Source organism: Miscanthus floridulus, chromosome 15 (assembly GCF_019320115.1).
Source record: "Miscanthus floridulus cultivar M001 chromosome 15, ASM1932011v1, whole genome shotgun sequence".
NCBI classification, from domain to species: Eukaryota; Viridiplantae; Streptophyta; class Magnoliopsida; order Poales; family Poaceae; genus Miscanthus; species Miscanthus floridulus.
Window position 1 is genome coordinate 29,108,821 of NC_089594.1, and position 23,549 is coordinate 29,132,369.

Sequence of the window (23,549 nt, forward strand, 5' to 3'; positions counted from 1 at the left end):
TAGGTCAAAACTCAGGGTCGCCAGCGTCGGCGGACGGTGTGGGAGGAACCACCTCCTCTTCGATCAAACTGGCCAGCGCTATGCCAGGGGCCTCAGCCGCCTCCACCAGCTTCATGACCTCCTCCTCAGCCTTCTCGTCATCCTCAGCCACGACGTAACCATCGCTGATGGCCTCAAGGTCAATGCTGGCGTAGTGCGAGGAGACGACGGCTAGGGCGCGCTTGACGCCCGTGTGCAGTGCCCCTCAGAGCCGCTCGTGGACTCGGCCGCTCAACGCGATCAAGCGGCTCCCGAGGGTGCTGCCTGACTTGACCCCCCAACCTCTAGGGCCTTGCAGGTGGCATGGGCGGCACTCTATAGCGCGTTGTGCTCCCAGATCTTGGCCTCGAGCACCGCCTACACTGTGATAGAGGCCTCAGCTGTCCGGGCGACCTCCTTCTCCAACCCTGCTCTAAGACAGGCAGGATGGGGTTAGGCACGAAAGAAAAACAAGCCGAATAGGGGCGCGAGCCTATGAGACTCACCCTCAGCTTTCTCCCTCTAGTTTTTGACCTCAACCCGAGAGGCCTCGGCCGCCCTAGAAGCCTCCTTCTCCAGCTCTGCGTCGCATCAGGGAGTTAGGAGTCGAACACAAGAAAAACAAATAAAGCAAGGGGCATGGCTCAACAGGACTCACCCTCGGCCTTTTCCTTCTAGGCTAAGGCCTCAACCCAGGAGGCCTTAGCCACCTTGATAGCCTCCACCAGGGCACCTTTCGTCAGCCGATGCACACTCTGCTCTGCACCCAGCTGCCCGATGATGGCCTTGGCAGAGGCCGCCACTTGTTTGGCCCAAGACCTGAAGGTATCCCACTCATCGGCCACCCGGGTCAGCTCCTCCTCCAACTCCTTGATCCGCGCTGCCAAAGGGACGGCCTGCTCCCGAGCCATAGTCGCCTCGGCCTTCATATCAGCACAGCGAAGGCAGAGGTCCTCCACCTCCATGCTCCATGCCGATAGAAGCTCATTAGTGTTGGCGAGCAGGTCCTTCTGCTGCCGGAGCTGGTCCCAGATGTCCCTCTCTCGCCAGAGGAACATCGACTTCCCAAGGGACCGAGCCTCGAGCTCCTGGATAGGCAGAACAGACATCAAGCACTGCGAGAAAACTTGGGAAAAGACGACATAGCATGGGAAAAGAAAGCGCATACCTGGGCAATGCCAGGCAAGTCGTCAGCCACGACGGACAGCGCTGTCCGCAGTGACTGCTCCGCCAGACGGTGGAATTGCTCGAAGGAGTCCCAGCGCCCCCCTTGGCCACGTCCTTGAGGGCAAATAGAGGCTCCCCCTTAGGGTCATCCTGGCTCTGCCACAAGACACGTGAGCTATCGCACCCGCGGGGCTCGGGTTGTACCCAGACGAGGGCTGAGCTCCCCTTGCCAGAGGTCAGAGCTAGCTGCTTCGCGGTGCTGGCCGCCTCAGCGTCCGCCACCTCCTTCCCCCAAGAAGTATCATCGGAGGAGATTGAATGAACCTCCACCTCCCGGGCGCTCTCCTGCGGCGGTGGCGGGTCTTGGACCAGGGGCGGTACCGAAGCTTGCCCCGTCTTCGTCTCCGCATCCTGGGCCGCCGACTCCGCCGCGCCCAAGCTAGCCTCCGCCACCTCAACCCTGGTGGTCCCAGGAGCTCTAGCCTCCGCCACCTCAGCCTTGGAGGTCCTAGGGGCCTCAACCTTGCCCTCGGTGGCCTCAACAACTGAAGGCGCCTCGGCTTCATCTAACTCGCGCGCCTCGACCTCATAGGGCATGGGCACCTCCTCCCCCGCTTGCTTTGTGGCCGCCTCGGTAGCCTCTCCTTGGGCGACCGACTCCTTCGGGTCAGCCCTGGCCGACGCCGCACCACGCTGTATGGCGGCTTGCACCTCCACCACCCATTGGGTGGTGGAGTTGGTGCTCACCTTGCGTGCCTTACGTGGTGCCAGGGCAGGCGCTTCCACCTGATGCTTTTGGCTAAAGGCAAAGCACTCATGAGGTCAGCATACGACCAAAGAACGAGTGGGAGATGCTGCAAACTCCATTGACAAAACACTTACCTTCAACGAGGACACAATAGCTTCCGCACCGCGTCCCTCGTCCTCGATAGTGGCGGTGGCGGCGGTGGTTGTGCGGCCCCCGTGTCCGTCGGTACCAGCCAGCCCTCACCGGGCTCCGACGCCCCCTTGACCCTCTACGGAGGCTATTGGGTTGCCCCCACCATCGCCTGCTCCACCTCCATTGTCGAGCCCATCAGGCTGATAGTGCACTTCCCCAATGCCCGTGTCTCGGGTGTGTCGGCCTCGGCCCTAGGGTAGACGATCACCAGCCCCGAGGCGTCCTCTCCTCCTCCTCCTAGAGATGCCAGGCCGCTTGTCGACGCCCTAGGCGCCATCTCCCTGACGTCAGGGAGATGGTCTAGGAGACCCCGCCCCGCCTCGCTCTCATCGTCATCGCTCGAAGAACACATCGACGATAGTGACGGAGACGGCTCCTTTGGGAGACCGTCGTGCCTCTGTTGCCGGTGATGTTTCTCTAGCTCGTCACGCTTGAGGTTCTTCCTCTTGCGCCTTGCCTCCTTGGTGTCCTTCCGCTCCTTGTACGCCTCGGCGTGCACCCTATTCACCGCCCACCGCTCTACGTCCTCGGGAACAGGCGGCGGCCAGGCTCACACATCCCTCATCCCCTGCAGGAACGACAAACACAAATAAGGGAACAGATTGAAAATGTAAGGAGCAAGGAGGCCTCAGGGGCCGCAGTGGCGTGTGACTCACTAGAGAGATGTAACCCCAAGACAGGCGCATCAGGAACGGGGTCAGACCACCGCTCCTCAGTCACCCCTCCACCATCTCTCTCACCCAATGTAGAATCTCCTTGTCGGAGAGGGCGACGGTGGACAACCGGACGCCATCGATCGGCTCATCTGGTGTCATCTCGAATAGGTGTTGCCGCCGAGCCATCAGCGGCAGCACCCTTCGGTGGTGGATGGCTGCCATGACCATAGCCGCCATAAGGCCATGGCTGCGCAACCTCTCCAGGGCCCTTAGGAGTGGCTGCAGCTTGGGCTGATCAGCCAATGGGACACCATACCTCCACCTCTCCGGCTAGCTCTCCACGACCCGCCTGGTATAGGGGGGAAGCCTACCGTCGTCATTACGGAGGTAGAACCAGCTGTTGTACCAGCTATGGTTGGACGACGCGAGCTGTGCCAAGATGTAGAGGGGCTACCGGTCTTGGCGCACTTGGAGAGTGCAGCTGCTGGCCCTCAATGCCTTCCATGTGCCCGTCATGCCTGTCGGCTTGGCGGTGAGCCTCGCTCGAAAGAGGTGGAGCCACAGCTCCCAATGGGGAGCAATGCCCAGGTACCCCTCGCAGATGGCAACGAAGATGGCCGCCTGCGCAATGGAGTTGGGGTTGAAGTTATGGAGCTCCATGCCATAGTAATGCGGGAGCGCCCGCATGAATCGGTCCGCTGGCAAGCCGAGACAGCGCTCGTGTAAGGCCATGAAGCTCCTGATGTAGCCATCATGAGGCCTTGGCTCCGGCTCGCCCCCCAGAGTAATCCACTCTGGTCTGTTGGGGTCGGTAACCGGGTGGAGGAGACCATCATCAACGAGCGACTGTAGCGTCGCTGCGGACACATCGGATGGACCCTAAGGATTCGCTTGGACGACAACAGCGCCGCCGGCCTTGGGTGCGGTGGAGAATGCGGCTACGACGGTAAGGCGTACTCTCGCTATCCCTCTCTCTCTCTCTCGCCTTTCCTCCCCCTTCTCCCTTCTTCTCCCCGGCGCTCTCTTCCTCTATTCTTAGCAACCGCTCGAGGATAGAAAGGGTGAACGCAGGCAGGCAAGGTAAGGAGGGGTGGGGCGAGGCTTGTCACGTATTTATGAGGGAGGTAAGGGGGCGAAATGGACGGGCAATAAAACTAGGGAAGTTACCCTTAGATCTGGCATAGTTAATCTAGATCCGACCAAACCGCCCACGCGTCCACCTTTTCCTTATTAATCGCGCGCACACAGTAACATCCCATCCGCAGATGTCACATCGCATCTGACCATAGCAACGGCAGGCGCCGTTCCGTCTCCCCGAGGAACCGCCTCAAAAGGCGCAAACCACCGTCGTCAGCCGATGGGAAGGGAATATCCCCCACCCGATTCCTTTTAGACTAAGGAACTAGGCACTGAGCCCGTTATGGTCTAGGGGTTCGAAGGCTGGGCCCCCGAGGGTCTCGACAGCCGCCCTAGGACAAATAGAGTCAGGGATAACTATGGGCAAGCCTGTACATGGCCGAGGCCCAAGCAAGCAATTGCTTGGGATGCCCTAAGTCGTGTCCAAGACCGGCAGGGAGGTCTTTGAATGGGATCCCACCGTAGGGAGGCATCGAGCCCCCGGGGCCAATTGAATGGTCCTAGGACCCACTAGAGAAGCCCTCTGGTACTTTTGGAGTGCGTCTCTGGACCGCTAGCTGACCCCTATCAAATGGGGCACGGGCCTCCACTCGGACTTACCCGGTAACAGCTCACCGGTGGTGTCACTGCTCACGCCAACCGAGGGTACCCTGGCATACTGCACCCCTCCTTCCAAATGAAAAGGATGCGTGAGGGCCACACAAAAAAGACAGGGAAACTCCTGATTGCCCTCTTACTCTGAGAAGAGGCTTGGGGGCTCTTCCTACAACCAAGCCGAGACCCAGCGACCCAAACTCGCACTCGAAGGCTCGGCAAACGCGATAAACACCCCTCCTTCTGAATGAAAAGGATGCGTGAGGGCAGCACAAAAAAGACAGGGAAACTCCTGATTGCTCTCTTGTTCTGAGCAGAGGCTCGGGGGCTCTTCCTGCAACCAACCCGATTCCTTTCAGACTAAGGAACTGGGTACTGAGCCCATTATGATCTAGGGGTTCGAAGGCTGGGCCCCCGAGGGTCTCGATAGCCGCCCTAGGACAAACAGAGTCAGGGATGACTATGGGCAAGCTGGTACATGGCCGAGGCCCAAGCAAGCAATTGCTTGGGATGCCCTAAGTCATGTCCGAGACTAGCAGGGAGGTCTCTGAATGGGATCCCACCATAGGGAGGCACCGAGCCCCTGGGGCCAATCGAATGGTCCTAGGACCCACTAGAGAAGCCCTCTGGCACTTTTGGAGTGCGTCTTTGGACTGCTTGCCAACCCCTATCGAATGGGGCATGGGCATCCACTTGGACTTACCCGGTAACAGCTCACTAGAGGTGTCACTGCTCATGCCCACTGAGGGTAGCCTGGCATACTCCACCCCTACTTTCAAATGAAAAGGATGCGCGAGGGCCACACAAAAAAGACAGGGAAACTACTGATCGCCCTCTTGCTCTGAGCAGAGGCTTGGGGGCTCTTCCTACAACCAAGCCAAGACCCAGTGACCCGAACTCGCACTCGAAGGCTCAGCAAACGCGATAAACACCCCTCCTTCTAAACGAAAAGGATGTGCGAGGGCCGCCCAAAAAAGACAGGGAAACTCCTGATTGCCCTCTTGCTCTGAGTAGAGGCTCGGGGGCTCTTCCTACAACAAACCCGATTCCTTTCAGACTAAGGAACTGGGCACCGAGCCCGTTACGGTCCAGGGTTCAAAGGTTGGGCCCCCGAGGGTCTCAATAGCTGCCCTAGGACAAATAGAGTTAAGGATGACTATGGGCAAGCCTATACATAGCCGAGGCCCAAGCAAGCAATTGCTTGGGATGCCCTAAGTCGTGTCCGAGACCGGCAGGGAGATCTCTGAATGGGATCCCACCATAGGGAGGCACCGAGCCCCTGGGGCCAATCGAATGGCCCTGAGACCCACTAGAGAAGCCCTCTGGTGCTTTTGGAGTGTGTCTCTAGACCGCTAGCCGACCCCTATCGAATGGGGTACGGGCCTCCACTCAGACTTACCCGGTAACAGCTCACCGGAGGTGTCATTGCTCACGCCCACCAAGGGTAGCCTAGCATACTCTACCCCTCCTTCTGAATGAAAAGAATACATGAGGGCCGCACAAAAAAGATAGGGATACTCCTGATCGCCCTCTTGCTCTGAGCAGAGGCTCGGGGGCTCTTCCTGCAACCAAGCTGAGACCCAGCGACCCGAACTCGCACTCGAAGGCTCGGCAAACATGATAAACACCCCTCCTTCCAAATGAAAAGGATGCGCGAGGGCCGCACAAAAAAGATAGGGAAACTCCTGATCGCCCTCTTGCTCCGAGTAGAGGCTCGGGGGCTCTTCCCACAACCAACCCGATTCCTTTCAGACTAAGGAACTGGGCACCAAGCTCGTTACGGTCCTGGGGTTCGAAGGCTGGGCCCCGAGGGTCTCAACTGCCACCCTAGGACAAACAGAGTCAGGGATGACTATGGGTGAGCCCATATATGACCGAGGCCCAAGCAAGCAATTGCTTGGGATGCCCTAAGTTGTGTCCGAGACCGGCAGGGAGGTCTCTAAATGGGATCCCATCGTAGGGAGGCACCGAGCCCCTAGGGCCAATCAAATGGCCCTAGGACCCACTAGAGAAGCCCTTTGGTACTTTTGGAGTGCGTCTCTAGGCTGCTAGCCAACCCCTATCGAATGGGGCACGGGCCTCCACTCAAACTTACCCGGTAATAGCTCAGCAGAGGTGTCACTGCTCGCACCCACCGAGGGTAGCCTGGCATACTCCACCCCTCCTTCCGAACGAAAAGGATGCGCGAGGGCCACACAAAAAAGATAGGGAAACTCCTGATCGCTCTCTTGCTTCGAGCAGAGGCTCGGGGGCTCTTCCTGTAACCAAGCCGAGACCCAGTGACCCAATCTCACACTTGAGGGCTCAGCAAACGTGATAAACACCCCTCCTTCCAAACAAAAAGGATGCACGAGGGTCACGCAAAAAAGACCGGGAAACTCATGATCGCCCTCTTGCACCAAGCAGAGGCTCGGGGGCTCTTCCTGCAACCAAGCCAAGGCCTAGTGACCCAAGCTCGCACTCGTGGGCTCGGCAAATGCGATAAAACCCCTCACTCAACATGAGAAAAGCCCCTAGAGGAATAAATCCACTCCTCTAGGGCCTCGGGGGCTACACCCGGTGGGTGCGCTCGCGCGCACCCATCAAGGCCTCGACTATGAAATACCATCCAGCCAGGAGCTGCCGCGAGCCAAGTCTCATCAAAACCTCACGAAGAGCGCTCACACCCTCCCTGAGGCTCGGGGGCTACTGTCGGGTACTATAAAAAGGGGTCCCCTAAGCAAGAGCCGAAAAGATCGCTTAGACCTTGTAAAAATCGAAACTAAGAAACAACCACCGGCAAACCCCCACCTTATCCGAGGCTTGGCTGGACCGCTCGGCCCACCTCGAACAATATCCGGGCTCACCCGAAATGGGCTCGGCCTAGAGCGAAACCATGAGGCCTCGGACGGGGAACCAACTCTCCGCCTCGCTCGAGGCCTCGAAAGAAGAACCAATTCTCTGTCTCGCTCGAGGCCCCGAACCGCAAGGCCTCGGACGAGGTACCGATTCTCCGACTCACCCGAGGCCCCAAACCACGAGGCCTCGGACAAGGAACCGATTCTCCGCCTTGCTCGAGGCCCTGAACCGCAAGGCCTCGGACGAGGTACTCATTCTCCAACTCGCCTGAGGCCCCGCGCAAGGCCTCGAACAAGGTACCGATTCTCTACCTCGCCCGAGGCCCCGCCCGCAAGGCCTCGGATGAGGTACCGATTCTCTGACTTTCCCGATGCCCCGCGCAAGGCCTCGGACGAGGTACCGATTCTCTGCCTCGCCCGAGGCCCCGCCCATAAGGCCTTGGATGAGGTACCAATTCTCCGCCTCAACTGAGGCCCCACCCGTAAGGCCTCGGACGAGGTACCAATTCTCCGACTCGCCCGAGGCCCCGCCTGTAAGGCCTCAGACGAGGTACCAATTCTCTGACTCACCCGAGGCCCCGCCCGTAAGGCCTTGAACGAGGTACCGATTCTCCACCTCGCATGAGGCCCTACGCCACGAGGCCTCGGACGAGGATGTCACATCCAACCAACGCGTCCAACCACTCCCGCGATGTCAGCCGAACGATGGCATGATATAGCGGAGTGGCCAACGAGATGGGAGTCACATCGACGCCATGCCGTCTGGGACAAGAAGGGGTAGGGGTTATCGGTCGCTGTGCTTGGCACTATGCCCATGGCTGACACCCGTGCTGCACTGGGCAGCCTAACCCCACCTGCTCCAAGGACAGCGTGGCATGGAGAGTCTAGTCCGGGTCTTTGTAGCCTCAGAATCAGCATACAAGACCAACTGCTCCCTCCAAGCCTTGGCTATCCGCTTCCGGGCCCCTGTAGCCTTAGGACTCGCGCTCGTCGAGCCCCCCATAATGGTTTAGCCTCTGCACCGACTGGGCCTCGGCTCCCCACGTCGCACAAACATATAGTGACCAACACGTCTCCAACCGAAGAAGGCGTGCATGTCATCATAGGAGCTCTCACGTCGCATAGGATCAGGCATGACCGGTGCGTCGCTCTAGTGCACCGAGGACAAGGCTGCTCCACCAACCATGCCGCCATAGTGACAAGCTATAGGGCTTGGACACGCCGCCTCCGCTCACAAAATGCCACGTAGCAAATCCATGTACCGCCCCCATGCATCCCTTCTACTATAAAAGGGAGTGACCGGGGCTGCTTCTAGGGGGGCGCCGGACATAGACAGACATAGACGAACACACACATGCAAGCAATGCACAACGCTCTATAACACACATGCTTCCTCACTACGAGAGATCGACATCTCAAGCAACTCATGCCACTCCGCGCAGAGACCTGGGACTAGCTCCCTCTCTCGCTTAGCTTGTAAGCCCCCTACTACAAGCACCTCGGTGTAAGGAATACAAGATCGCTCTCTCAGACTGGACATAGGGCACCTATTGGCTGAACCAGTATAAACCTTGTGTCTCTTTGCATCGCCATCCAGGATTAGGGGCACATAGTACACTTTCACTAGTCGGTTGAGGGCCTATCGGTCCAAAACACCGACAATGAGTCTAGCTACTTAACCTATGCATGCTAGTTTTTCATTTCATCATTCAAACCTACAACTAGCATACACCACACAAGCATGGATATTTAAATTTAAAACTTGTGCCATGCAAGCAAACATATGAAATGCACATTCAAATGCATCCACCAAGTTTATGAGCTTGCTCCCCCTACTTGTATGCTTAAAATTTTAATTGATCCCCTTCCTTTGTCATATCTCTCCCTCTATGTCAATTTCTCAATTTCTCCCCCTTTGTTATCTTTTCACTATCTTTGTACACTATTTCTCCCCTTTTGTCATCAATGACCACAAAGGTTCAAAATATAGATAGGTTGAGATTATCAATGTAAATCAATGGGATGAGGATCATTTTCACAAATATGGTTCAATCTAGAATACTTGCCAAAGAAATTTCACTCGGTTTGATCCAAGGACAAGCTTCTTCACACCTCCAAATATGGGTTATCTTGTACCATGTTGAGTTAAACACTTAGAGCTAATTTTCTAGATCAAACACTAGGTTTACAAGCCCACAAACATGTCATATGCTACCACTAGACCAAATTAATCATAGAAGCAATAGTGGTACCATTCAAACATCAAAATCATTTGATTTTCATGACTGAGCCTATTAAATGTGAAAGATGACTAGATGCACGAAATATATCCTTAGCAAGGATGTATGCCATGCCAATCAACTTTTACCTTGGATTGCTCGAAGGAGAGGCATGTCATATAAGTGGGGGGAGTGCATCAACACATATTTGAGAAATCTAATATGTTCAACTCATTCCTTAGCTTGCAAAACCTTTTCTCATCCAATGGCTTGGTGAATATATCGACAAGTTGATCTTCAGTGCCTACACTCTCAATGCAAATGTCCCCCTTTTATTTGTGATCTCTTATGAAATGATGGCGGACATCAATGTGCTTGTTCTTGCATGTTGAACTGGATTGTTGGTTAACTTGATTGCACTCTCATTGTCACATAGTAATGGCACTTTCTTGAACTTGATTCTAAAGTCACTCAAGGTGGCCTTCATCCAAAGTATTTGTGCACAACAACTACCGGCGGATATGTATTCGGCTTCGGCGGTTGATAATGCAACACTATTTTGCTTCTTGGATGACCATGAAACAAGTGATCTTCCCAACAATTGACATATGCCCGAGATGCTCTTCCTTTCAATCTTGCATGCCGCATAATCTGAGTCAGAGTAACCAACTAGCTCAAACTTTGCTCCTTTGGGATACCACAAACCAACATTTTGTGTATGCTTCAAGTACCTCAATATTCTCTTTGTTGCCTTCAAATGACTTTCTCTTGGTGAGGCTTGAAATCTTGCACACATGCATACACTAAACATAACATCCGGCCTTGATGCGGTCACATAGAGTAGGCTTTCAATCATAGACTGATACAATTTTTGATCCACCATATTGCCACTTGCATCACTATCCAAGTTGCCATTTGTTCCCATTGGTGTACTAATGGCTTTGCTATCACTCATGTCAAACTTCTTGAGCATGTCTTTGATGTAGTTGCCTTGACTCACAGATGTATCATTCTTCAATTGCTTGATTTGAAGACCAAGGAAGTAACTTAACTCTCCAATCATGGACATTTCAAACTCATTAGCCATCATCTTTTCAAATTCTTCACAAAAGTCTTGATTGGTTGATCCAGATATGATATCATCAATATAGATTTGCAACACAAATAAGTCTTTGCCAATCTTCTTGGTGAAAAGAGTGGTGTCAACCTTGCCCATCATGAACCCTTTAGAGAGTAGGAAGTCCCTCAATCTCTCATACCATGCTCTAGGTGCCTGCTTCATGCCATACAATGCCTACTTCAACTTGTACACATGGTTGAGCTTCTTGTCATCTTCAAAATCGGGAGGTTGCTCAACATATACTTCTTCATTGATGTAACCATTGAGAAATGCACTCTTAACATCCATTTGATAGAGTTTGCTAATAAGATTCTAATTGCTTCCAATCTAGCATCCGAGGCATATGTTTCTCCAAAGTTAAGACCTTCAACTTGTGTATATCCTTGTGCTACCAATCTTGCTTTGTTCCTTACTACTATCTCGTCTTGATCTTGCTTGTTTCTAAAGACACATTTTGTTCCAATCACATTATGTCCCTTTGGTCTCTCTACCAATTTCCATACTTGATTTCTTGCGAAGTTATTCAATTCTTCATGCATAGCATTCACCCAATCAACATCCTTCAATTCTTCATCTATCTTCTTTGGTTAAATTGATGACACAAATGAGAAATGCTCATAAAATGAAGCTAATCTTGATCTAGTTTGCACACCTCTTGAAATATCACCAATGATAGTGTGCAATGGATGATCCCTTGCAATATTGGTTGGTTGGAGTATTGGAACTTTATTGCTTGCACTTGCTTGATCATTGGATTGAAATGATGCACTAGCCACTTGATCTTGTTCATAATCATGAGACCCACTTGTACTATTTTGATTTGTATCATCTTGCACATTTGAGTTAGAGAGCACTTGCACTTGATCATCTTCATCATCATTCATTCGCCTAGGCCTCAATTCACCAACATCCATGTTCTTCATGGCATTTGAAAGTTGAATGCCTTTAACATCTTCCAAGTTCTCATTCTCTTATTGTGAACCCTTGGTTTCATCAAACTCAACATCCTGAACTTCCTCAAGAGTACCACTATCCAAATTACAAACTCTATATGCTTTGCTTGTAGTGGAATAACCAAGTAGGAATCCTTCATCACATTTGTTGTCAAAATTGCCCAATCTAGTGACTTTCTTCAAGATATAGCATTTACAACCAAAGACGAAAATATGCAATGTTGGGCTTTCTACCATTCAAGAGGTCATATGGTGTCTTCTCTTTTAATGGGTGACAATAGAGGTGGTTGCTACAATAGCAAGCTATGTTGATAGCTTCGGCCCAAAAAGACTGACTCACATTGTACTCACTAAGCATAGACCTTGCCGTATCAATTAGTGTTCTATTTTTCCTCTCAACAAGGCCATTTGATTATGGAGTGTACTTGGTCGAGAATTGATGTCTAATTCCAAATTCATCACATAGCTCATCAATTCTAGTGTTCTTGAGCTCACTACCATTGTCACTTCTACCTCTCTTGATGGTTGTTTCAAACTCATTATGAATGCCCTTGATAAATGGGTGTTTCCAACTTGTTTTCCGGCTTGACAAGAGCTACAAAGCGTATCTTTCTCAAACACTACATCTTTTAAGCCTTTAACCAAGTCATGGTTGACCAATCTATTCAATTGTTTCATTCCAATATGAGTAAGCCTTCTATGCCATAACCAACCCATGCTAGACTTAGTGAACAAACATGTAGATAATTGAGCTTCACTAGCATTGAAATCAACCAAGTATAGATTCTCATATCTAAAGCCCTTCAAGATAAGGTTAGAGCTATCTACACTTATGATCTCTACATCATCTACCCCAAATATGTATTTGAATCCAAGATCACACAATTGATCCACGGATAGCAAATTGAAGTTCAAGCTCTCTACTAACAACACATTGGACATGTTCATATGATTGGATATTGCAATCTTACCAAGCCCTTTGACATTGCCTTTGCCATTGTCACCAAAGGTGATACTATCATAACAATCATTGCCACTAGTATTGATTGAGTTGAACATTCTTGCATCACCGGTCATGTGCTGAGTGCACCCACTATCAAGAAACCAATGCCTTCCTTCGGCTTTGTAATTGACCTACAAAAGAATATCAATTCTTTTTAGGTACCCAAACTTGCTTGGGTCCTTGAAGGTTAGTCACTTGGCTCTTTGGTACCCAAATGGCTTTCTTCTTTGAGCCCATCCATGGTGCACCAATGAACTTAACCTTTACACCATTTGTACCTTTAGTGTCGGGTTCATAAACCCAGGGTCCCTCATGGACCGGCTTCCCAACAAAGGCTTGGCCCAGCAAACAATGTTGTGAACGACGCACAACTCCTGGGCTAGCCCAAATACCTAAACGAGTGGCCAGAAGGGTGATCCAATCTCTAACCAGAGGGCCTAGCCGAGGAGGAACGGTGCCCGCTTCTGACTCCGGCCTGCCTCTCCGACCGGAAGGCCTCACTAAGGTGGAACAATACATGCTTCCGTCTTCAGCCTGCCTCCAGATGGCCTCTCCGACCGGAAGGCCTGGCCAAACACCACTTTCGACTCCGACCCCCATCTTCGATCGGGGACGCACCGAACCCCTGCTTATAGCTCTTCTCCAACTGGCTCAGTCGAAACCAACTGGGACCAACCGATCGGGGACGCTCGCTCGGTGAGGACCAGGAAACAAACGGAGCAAGTAAGGTAGGGCACTCAAGTCAACCGCAATACCAACGACCATACCCTATACACCTGTAGGACAGTACCGACATGACATGTTAGAAGAGTGCCCTGCAACCTTCCAGGCATGTTAGAACCTAAGCAGTGTTGTGGGCGCCGACATTTGCCCTATAGTATTATGGGCGCCCATAACTCCCATACCAGACAAGCACAGTAAAACCCCTTGCATGGCTCTAGGCATCAACAGTATGGCAGGCACCAATGTCTACCATACCAGAAGAAGACGATGCAACCTCCCACATGCATCTGACATTAACAGTGTTATGGGCGCCTACAATCATCTTGTACCTAACGGCATAGGCAACAAGACTTACCATACATACACACTCTCTCTCTCTCACTTGTAAGGACATCCCCTTCATCTATAAAAGGGTATGTGCTCTCTCCCAAAGGAGGAGGATCAGTCCACAACAACTCAAACAACACACATGATCCGAACAGCCAAGGATCCCAACAAACAACAAGCGTTCGAACACTTAGCACATAGCGGAGCTCCTATCACTCTCGGCCCTTCAAACCAGAGTCCGATCGGACCTCTTGCAGCCCCCATCTTTCTCCCTTCCGTTTGTAACCCCACAGCAAACTTCGAGCACCTACGCTCAGGAATAAAGTCACCGACCGACTCAAACTAGACGTAGGGCATGTTGCCTGAACCAGTATAAACCCTGTGTCATTGAGTGCTAGGCCACATCCGATCACAATGTATGGCAAAACTACAAGTATTTATGTGTTGGTCATTTTCTGCACCGACAGTTGGCACCGTCCGTGCGGAGGATGCTGTATGTTCACACTTTTGGTCATCGGATGGCCCACTTTTTCGCCATCTGCACCATGGCTGGCTCAAGCGATACGACTCGCTTTGGCTCACTGGAGTTTCCCACACTCCCACCTTTTTGGGATGTGGGTTCCACCCATCTATGAGCCATCCCAGGCCTTCCTCTTCGGTAGCCTGGACTTCATCACCGACCGGTTCGGCGTACTACACCTCCGCAAGGAGGCACTTCTAGCACCCGTCGATGGGGCGTCCTCCATCGGCTCAAGGACACACTACGACTTCAATGACGAGGCGCCTATGCTTCATTCTAAGCACACGGTCTGCTCAAACCTCGCTATAAGTAATGTACATACTGTTATTTACTCGCTATTTACTATCTTCCATCAATTATCCGGAGGGACCGCATTGTCCGCACCGTAGCCACCGTACGACCGGTTCCCCTATGGCCTCGCATCCCCCACGGACGCGGACGCCTAGGGGCTCCGAAAAATGCTAACGCCACCTCCTCTCACATCCAAATTCATGGGGATGGCGAGCTACGCTCCCACCTATTTCTATGAACTCGTAGATGATGAGGTTGAGAGTGACAGCTCTAGCATCGGCGATGTGGCACCTAGCCACCGTCTATGCCAGGAGTGCGCTATGGCGGACGCTCCGAGATAGCCACCGGTGGTAGCGGAGTCCATGCAGACTAACACCCCTCTGAACCCTCATGTGGGGGCCCTCATGCTCGCACAAAAGCATGTTGAGGAGCTACGACAATGGTGGCAGAACCAGCCGCCCCTTGCGCCAGCGCGCTCGGTGCACCATGCTATGCCCCGTGCGCTTAACCCAGCGAGTGGCGCCCAAGGTCACGCCCGCTAGGTCCAGCACAACATCATGGATGGGGGAACAATCCCCCATAGTTCGCTCGCGCTGGCCAGAACATCACCACCGTGGCAATGCTTCTGTGCGGCCTTTCCAAGCCGAACGACCCCTAGGAACAGGCGATCCACCGGAACCTCTAGGCACTAGTGGAAACCGCCATCATTCAATAGGTGGAGAGCTCTACATCATGACACCGACTCGTGGCCACTCTCCCCACCAGGGGAGTAGGGACACACCAGACAAATCGCTCCATCGGCTCACCACTACGGCTGCCAAGCATGGTGTAGGAGGCCATAGCCACACCATGGTCTGACCTGGTGCCTACCCCACACCGCCCCCCTATGCACAAGCGGCTCAGGCCAAATCAAGACACTCGCAGCATCAGCAGCAACCGGCATTGGGCCCGGCATGATGATGACATCCATCGAGTGGCAATGAGGGCAGGTGACATAGACCCCGGCTGGACCATCTTGGGGAGTGGTGAAACACACCCTAGGTGCAGTTGCTGGCCGGACGACTGGAGTCCTAGCCTGGATGGCCTAGGACCATGGGCCTTTGGTCGACGCATCAAGAGAGCACCGTTCCAGAGCGCTTCCGACCGCCCACCAACATCGCCAAGTATACCGGGGAGACGATCCCTGGTATATGGCTTGAAGACTTTTGGCTCACCTACCGAGCCGGTGGAGTGGATGATGACCACTTCATCATTCAGTACCTCCCTATTTACGTAGGGGAACATGTTCGAGCTTGGCTCGAATTCCTCCCATGTGACAGCATCCGCGACTAGGCGAAACTCAAGAGGATCTTCATCGGGAACTTCCAGGGGACATATGTCCGCCCTGGGAACTCCTGGGACCTCAAGAGCTACCAGCAGGAGCCCAACAAGTGCCTGTGGGATTACATTCATAGGTTCTCGAAGCAGTGCAACTCCCTTCCTAATGTCATCGACACAGACATCATCAGTGCTTTCCTCTCTAGGACAACCTACGAGTCCCTGATCCATAAGCTCGGTTGCCTGAAGCCCCGTACCACCTGCAACCTGCTCGATGTTGCCATGAACCATGCCTCTAGCGAGGAGGCAGTCGAAGCGGTCTTCAACAGAGGCCAGCACAAAGTCAAGGCCAAGCACGAGGGCCCCACCACACAGAGGGGCAAAAAGAACAAGAACGATCGGCGTCGACCGACCAACCCCATGTTGGTCACCATGGCTGATCGCATGGGCAAGCAGCCCCGGTAGGGCTAGCCTAACTACTTCAACGAGCTCATGGAGACTCCGTGCACCAACCACACCTACCCCATCAAGCACCTCTACAAGGACTGCGAGCTCCTCAAGCGCTTTCTGCGATAGGCCGATGAGCCGAAGGAAGGAAAAGGCAAGGAGGCAGCAGCAGAGAAAGGGGGCATGGCGGGCAAGGATCTGGATGACTGAAGATCCCTATACGACGACCGGGATGATCCAACCGGGCGCCTACCGACTGAAGAATGACAACAGCAACGTTCTCACCAACATTTGGAACAACGAACAACTACATCATTTCTTCCCCTGAAATTCGGTCTTACCATTTTTTACTTAACGTTTGCTCCTATAAATCGCCTCAACCCGAACGCTTTTGGCCTGGGTCACTCAGGGGCTCCATGGGGGTGCGATGCCACCTCTCTTTTTACTATCATATGATAAATACATTTTTTTCGAACAAAAGGGTTGTCCGTTCCTTTAATTACCTTACATAACTTTGCTTTAAATATGCCGACCGATCACACCCCGCCTCTACCTACGGTTACGAGTAGCTGAGCCTCACGGGCCATGCCCGAGCTCTTAAGGTTGCAGCCTATGGTACAAACGGGCAGGTGCGAAAAAGAAAAGAATAAAAAACAAAGTTATGCTAAGGTAAAAATAAGGAACGGACGGGACAAGCTTCCCCGAACAAAGTAGTTCCATCACAAAAAATAAAGTTACTGTATCCATGAATACATAGAAGCACTTTACTTAGGGGGCTCCCCCATGACATTGTCTCTTACATCTACTAAAGTATTTCTACTCTAAAAATTCTACTACGGCTCACCGATGGCATCGGCTACCGCCTCAATCGGCAAGAGTAGGGGCTGTCCTCCGACTGGGCAACATTCAGGTCGATCGAAGGTGGGGCGACATCCGCTTCTAACCTAGGCTCCACGCCATCCACAGGATAGGCGACGTCCTCCTAATGCATGCCTTTGGCCTTGTTCGCACGGCGAGCATCCATCACCCACTGGGCGGAAACTTGCTCGGCCACCAACTTTGCGTGTGGCAACAAGCTCTTCCCGAGCGATTGGATGTCCTCTACGCTCCAGCCATCGGCATACCTGCTGTAGATGGTAGTGAAGTCTTGGTCTGGGTGGTACGTCGCCACTGAAGTCAACACCCCCGACGTCCCATAGAACAGCCCATCGGTGATGAGGGCCCAAACCTCATCCGGAACCTCTGCCAGTCGGATGGCGGGCGCGCTGGTACTTGGCGCCAACCCAAAGACATCCGAGATGATGAGCTAGGCAACATTGCGTATCTGGTCAAGTTCCCCCTCGAGAGCACAACAGTCTTCAAGGGACTTGGCCAGCACCTCTGCATTCTAGCCAATTGTCGCCTTGGCCATCTCTAGGTCCCGCTCCAACGAATCCACCTTTCTGCCTAGCTCTAGAAGAAGGACAACAAGCTCAGAAGCAGGCTAAAGAAAAAAAACCAAGACACCAAAAGTAGAAAGGGTATGTACCAAGGTGGGTGTTCTCGAGGATGGAGAGTCCCTCCTACTAAGTCACCTGCTCGCGCAACCGGGAGTTCAACTCCTTAGTCCCAAGCACCTAGCCTTGGAGCGCAAGCACTTCCTGGTCGGCCTCTGATTGGGCCTTCCTCTCTGACTCTAGGGCCTTCTGCTCCACCTCTTGGGTCTCCAGGGTACTCTAGAGCACCACCTCGGTCTCCGCTAGGGACTTCTATAGCGCCGCCTTGGTCTCCGCCTGGCTGACCTTCGCCACCTCAAGCCCTCGCTTGGCGGCGGTTGCCAGCTCCGCTGCGAGCGGGTCTGCCGCCCGGTCTTAGTACTCATGGTAGGCGGACTCAAGCTCGTGCTCAAGCTCGATGACCCAGGTGTGCTCCATCTAGAGGAAATGGGACTTGTGGCTCGACATCTCCTCCAGGCCCTACAAAAATGAGAAGCAAGCGTGTTGAGGCAACCGATGAAAGATAAAGGGGTCAAAGATAAACGTAGAAATCTCACCTCTACGACGCAATGCAGGTCAACCATGACCACCTGCTGAATGGACTTAACCCACTCCTGGGCCTCCTCAAGCTTCACTGATAGTTGGGCATGATTGGACTCCATTGCGAATCCTCTTCCTCCAAGCATGTCCCGAAGCTGATCCTTCTGCTCATCCCAAAGGATGAACTGAACCTTCCTCAGGTCCTCGGGGCAGGGCCACACCAGGTCAGTGGCTCCTAGCCCACTGAAAGGCCCAGCTGATGATCCAACCACCGCCAGCTCCTACGATAGCACTGGTGGCTCCACCTCATCACTTGCTTCACCGTCAGAAGGGATCTCCACCACCTCGATTTCATGGGCCACCGGTAGACATTCTGGCTCTGGCCCAGCCATATCTCCCCCTAGCACCTCTAGGTCCGACTGAGAGGGCGAGCCAAGCGGCCCTCCACCCGACAAGGCAGGGAGCCCGATCTCCCTCTCCTCTTCCACCATAGCCGGTGGAGGATGGGCCACAAGGGTTACCTCCAATGCAGCCTCCACCATCACCACAGGGATCGCCGCCAACACCATCGCCACTGTTGCCACTGTACTAGCAACAGACCCAAGGAGCACCGCCCCCAGAAGGGAAGGACCCGCTGCCACCACCCTGCTCTCCTCGCACTAACCATGTCACGCTGCAAGGTGGGGCCTCCAATCCTCCCACATAGGGGTTGGGGTGATGCTCAGCCCCATCAGCATCTGGCCGCTATCGAAAAAATACTAGTCAGTCACACTCTAGAAAACTCAATAGCGAGATCGAAAAGAAACAAAGAAGGCATACCGGGACAGAGGCGGTTGGGCTCTAAAGCCCCGACCCAACAACAATGGGCTCACCTGGCAAGGACCGCTCCTGGGCCATGACCCATGCCTCCTCACTTCAATCGAGGGGGGGAGTCAACCCGACCGGTTCCTACTCAGCCCGCGCGTTGCCACGACTGCCGGGTCGAGGTGTGCTGACCAAAGCAGCCGTTGGGGCATCCCCTAGTTGCGGGTTGCATGCTAGCGCTGGCCCCAAAGATGTGCGGGTATGAACCTGCACCTCTAACTGCCTGGTTTGCACCGCTGCACCTAGAGTAGGTGGGGACAAGGTCGGCGACGCCCCTGAAGGGCGCGGTGACTGCGTCCACTTTGCCTCCCGTTCACCGACGGCGTCTGCTCTCATAGCACTCTTCCTCAGCATGGGAACATCTGCCACCCGGCCTTCCTCCTCCTTGGAGAATATCCCATCATCGTCCACCTCTATGGGGTCCTCCAACTCGAGCTCTGACTCGATGTTTCTCCTATTTTCCCCGGCCTGCACACGCCGGGCTATCTCCATCTCCTTCTCATGCTTCCGTCGAGCCTCCTCGGCTTTTTTCTTCTTCCTCTCAACCATCGGCCCCTTAGGAAGGTGCGGCTAGGACTTGTAAACTCCAAGTCCCTACGAAATAGTTGACTCAAAATAAAAAAAGTAGGAGAGCAAAAGGGAAAAGAACACAGAGTAAAGAGAAGGGAGCATACCAGTTTGGACACCGTCGCGGTGTTGAGAGGTCTAGGCTTTTCATCGAGGGTCTCTTTAGGCCTCACCTACAGCACCCGATCAAGGCGACTCCAGACCTCATCATTCGGCAGCTCCTCCGGTGATGCACGGTCGGGGTTCATCGAGCCATTGTACTTCCACATCAGCGATGCCCTCTCCACTAGCGGAGTGACCCAACGGCGGTAGAGGGCGTGGAACACCCGAACCCCATCAAGGCAGCGCCGCACGAGCTTCTAAAGCTCCACCTCAATAATCTCCACCTTCTTCTTCTGCTGGCTGCGGGGCCCCATGACCAGCTCTCCTACCTCTTCAGCCTCCTACCGGTGAAAGGCGGGAATGGCGCCTCCTCTGGGTTCCTAATGTAGAACCATTGCCTGTGCCACCCCTGATTGGAATCATAGGGGAGTGTACACAGGGTACGAGCCCGACACGCTCGGTTTCTTCTGCAGCACAAAGCCCCCCACTGGCGCAATCATGAGCGGCTTCCCCTCCAACAAAGCTGGCGTAGAGAACATCCACCAGAAGAAGTACATGTGTGGCTCCATCCCACGGAAGGCCTCGCACATAGTAACAAAGCCAGCGATATGCAGCACCCCAGTCGGATTGAGGTACTGTAGCTCCAAGCCCCACTCATTGAGGAGCCCGCATAGGAACCAGTGCACGGGGTATCCTAACCCGCACTCATGAAAGGCGAGGAAGGAAACAACCTTGCCGGACCGAGGATGCGGGAAATCCTCACTCGCAGGAGCCCTCCAATACACCACCTCCATCAGTGGTAGAAACCCCTTCTCAGCGAAGGCAGCCAGCACCGACTCCCTCACGACAGATGACATCCAGCTCGACATTATGCTCTGGGTTTGCGAATGGATCTATGAGTTTTCTCCTCTCCCTCGCTCTCCCCTTTTCTCTCCTAGGAACCACCACGACACTCAAATGCTCTAGGCGAGAAGGAAGAAGGAGAAGAGGCAGTAGATGAGGAATAGGCAAAGGAAGAGGACAGAAGCCCTCTCCCTTCCCCTACTTAAAGAAAGAGGCACAACAGTTGGGAAAGGCGCAGCGATTGGGGAAAGGTGAATCGACGGGGGCAAAAACCCTCTCCCTTCCCCCATTCAATGTGGATGAGATACGATGGGACGCGCTCTGACCGATGGGATGCACCCTGCCTGATGGAACGGCGCCTGGTCAGACGGGACATGGCCTGGGTATGGCCCCCCACACCACTGCACGTAGGTGGCCCTCCGCCTTTCTAGGTAGGACATCGAAAGGCCCTGTAACACCCAAAATTCTACTGCAAATTAGCAATTAAATTCTTGCCCTATTTATACATTTTCTAGGTATTTCTAACATAGGCCAAATAATAAATATTGTATAAATAAAATAAACTATAAGTTTAGAAACTTGTTTGTTGCATTCATGCCGAATCATATGGGTTTTGATTGAGTGTAGGGCTAGATGATTTGAAATTTTGCATTCAAAACTTATTTGAATTTGGCTTAAAAATGAAAATGGAGAAAATAGAATTGGATAAAAATTTGATTTGGAAAAAAAGAAATTCACCTTCTGGCCCAACTCCAGCCAGCCCGGCCTTCTTCCTCCCACTTCCCGGCTTGCCTTGCCTGGCGCGGCCCACTCGGTAGCTGCCCTAGGCTGACGCGCTGGCCCGCACCCCACGTGGCCTAGCTTGCCACCCGCGCGTGCGCATCAACTCGGCCGGCGTTGACCGCCGAGCCAGCCCACCAGCGCAGCCCACCTCGGCACTGTGGCCCGCAACACCCACGCCGCCGCTCTTTCCCTTCTCTCTCTGTCTGCCCCACTGTCCCCACTCATTAGCGCTGCCTTCTTCCTCCACCTTCCTTCCCCAACGCTCCCTTTCCTTTCTCTGCCCGTCAATGGCGCGGCTCCGATGGAAGGCCACCGGCGCCCGTATGGAAAGCGCCGAACCCGCCTTGCTTCCCTTCCTTTCACGCCGCTGCCGCCCACCTATAAAGGCCGAGCCCCTCCCCTCTGCCCTTCTCCATCCCCTGCCCACTGCCGTGAGCCACCACTGCCGGTGAATCCTCCCCTCCCGAGCGCGAACGCCATCGCCAAAGCCACCCGAAGCACCGCTGAACTTCCCCGCGCCCGTTGGTACTCCCCAATTCGCATTTTGGCCTTGTTTTGCCCAGCTACATCCTCACCCGTGCACCTTTTCTCTCTCCAGTTCGCGGCCGCCATCAACGACCAGCTTCGGAGCCTTCCTGGATGCCACATTCCCCTCCAGACGACTCACGGTGAGCCCCTCCGTCTTTCCGTGCCCTCAGATCTTGTTTTGGCACCCTAGGAAGCCGTAGCCCAAGTTCCAGTCGCACCGACCATGGCGCCGCCGGCATCTCCTTCTTCCTCGGCGAGCCACCGCCCGGCCCTCACCCCTGCGCCGTTGGATCTAGCACGGATGGCCCAAATTAGATACTGGTTGGATTTAAGTGGCTGGCCCACAATGAACCATGGACCCGGCACACTGTGCCTGCGTCAGCACTGGTCTACGCCATGTGGTGCACTGAGCGAACCACAGTGCGCCACATGTCAGATGAGTCAGCAGCCTCGGTCAACACACGGTCAGCCATGCTAGTTTTACAAAATAGCCCCCCGGTTTTTAGTGAATCAACCCGCAGTCCTGGTTAGTTCAAAATAATTATTTTTTGGTCCTGATTTTATTCGTTTAGAACCCTGACATTTCCAGAAATAGTATGCCCGGTCCAAATTTCATTTAAATTCAGATTTTTAATTGTTTTAATTTGAAAATAGGTTAGTTTATTTACAGAATTGCCATTACATCTTATTTCATGCATAACTTTCACGTTTTAAGTCCGATTTGAGTGATTCTTTCGCTCATGTGTTCGTAGCAATGCATAGAATAGGTCTGTAAGCTTTTCAACATATGTTTTCACTGTTTGGTGTACTGTTCTAATGCAGTTCTATCTTGTATGCATGTAATGATTGGAATGATGCTTGATTGATGTTGGATCACGATTAGAGGGTGAGCCATTCGAGGTAACTAAGGACCCCCAGCAGGATCAGCAGTACTCCCAGGGTGACTTTGAGGAAGGCAAGTGTACCAAAGGCCCCTTGTTACCTATGAACTACTACCACTTACATTCATGCATGAGTTTAATTTGAATTGCCTTTAAGGACTTTACCTAGATAATTCCTTGTACCACATATCCTTGATACCTGGGTTTATTGGGTAGGCATTTTGGATAGATGCTACAGCGCTTAACATGAAGTAATTGTTAAACATATTTAAAGACTATATGCAATGTGATAAAATGGAACTTTTTAGCAACAGATAGGGGGCAGGAGTACAGGGTTGAGTACTCTAGTGCCTCTCCATAAGGACTTAATCCTGAAGCGGCAACCCAGGAGGGACCATACAACCCCGAATGTCACATGGCTCTGACTTTAACCTATTATCTAGATTGTACTAGCTCGTCTGTAGCTCCAGTAAGGGGTAAGAGGGTATCTTTCCTTTTTCTGTTAGGGTGTGCACCGTGCTGCGATGCCCACGTGTGCTATTCCTTTGTAGCTACGACCTGTTAGTGCAACTAGCTAAGGGTTTCATAGTGAAACTCTACCACACTGCCTAGGAAGAGGTGTAGTGGGTCTCGCGAACCTCGGCATTGGGAATCATGGCTCGGTGGGTAAAGATGTACAATTTCTACAGAAATAATT

At 53.1% G+C, this 23,549-nt stretch overlaps 1 protein-coding gene across 1 annotated transcript; it reads right to left on the reverse strand.

Moving 5' to 3' along the window:
* Positions 1 to 692: 692 nt before the first annotated feature.
* On the reverse strand, positions 693 to 19,697 carry LOC136507277 (uncharacterized). Its single transcript, XM_066502050.1, has 4 exons — positions 19,356 to 19,697; positions 2,680 to 2,693; positions 1,187 to 1,984; positions 693 to 984 (listed from the first exon to the last, which is right to left on the reverse strand). Exons 1-4 carry the CDS (start codon positions 19,695 to 19,697, stop codon positions 693 to 695), a joined length of 1,446 nt encoding a protein of 481 aa, XP_066358147.1.
* Between the last annotated feature and the right edge of the window lie 3,852 nt (positions 19,698 to 23,549).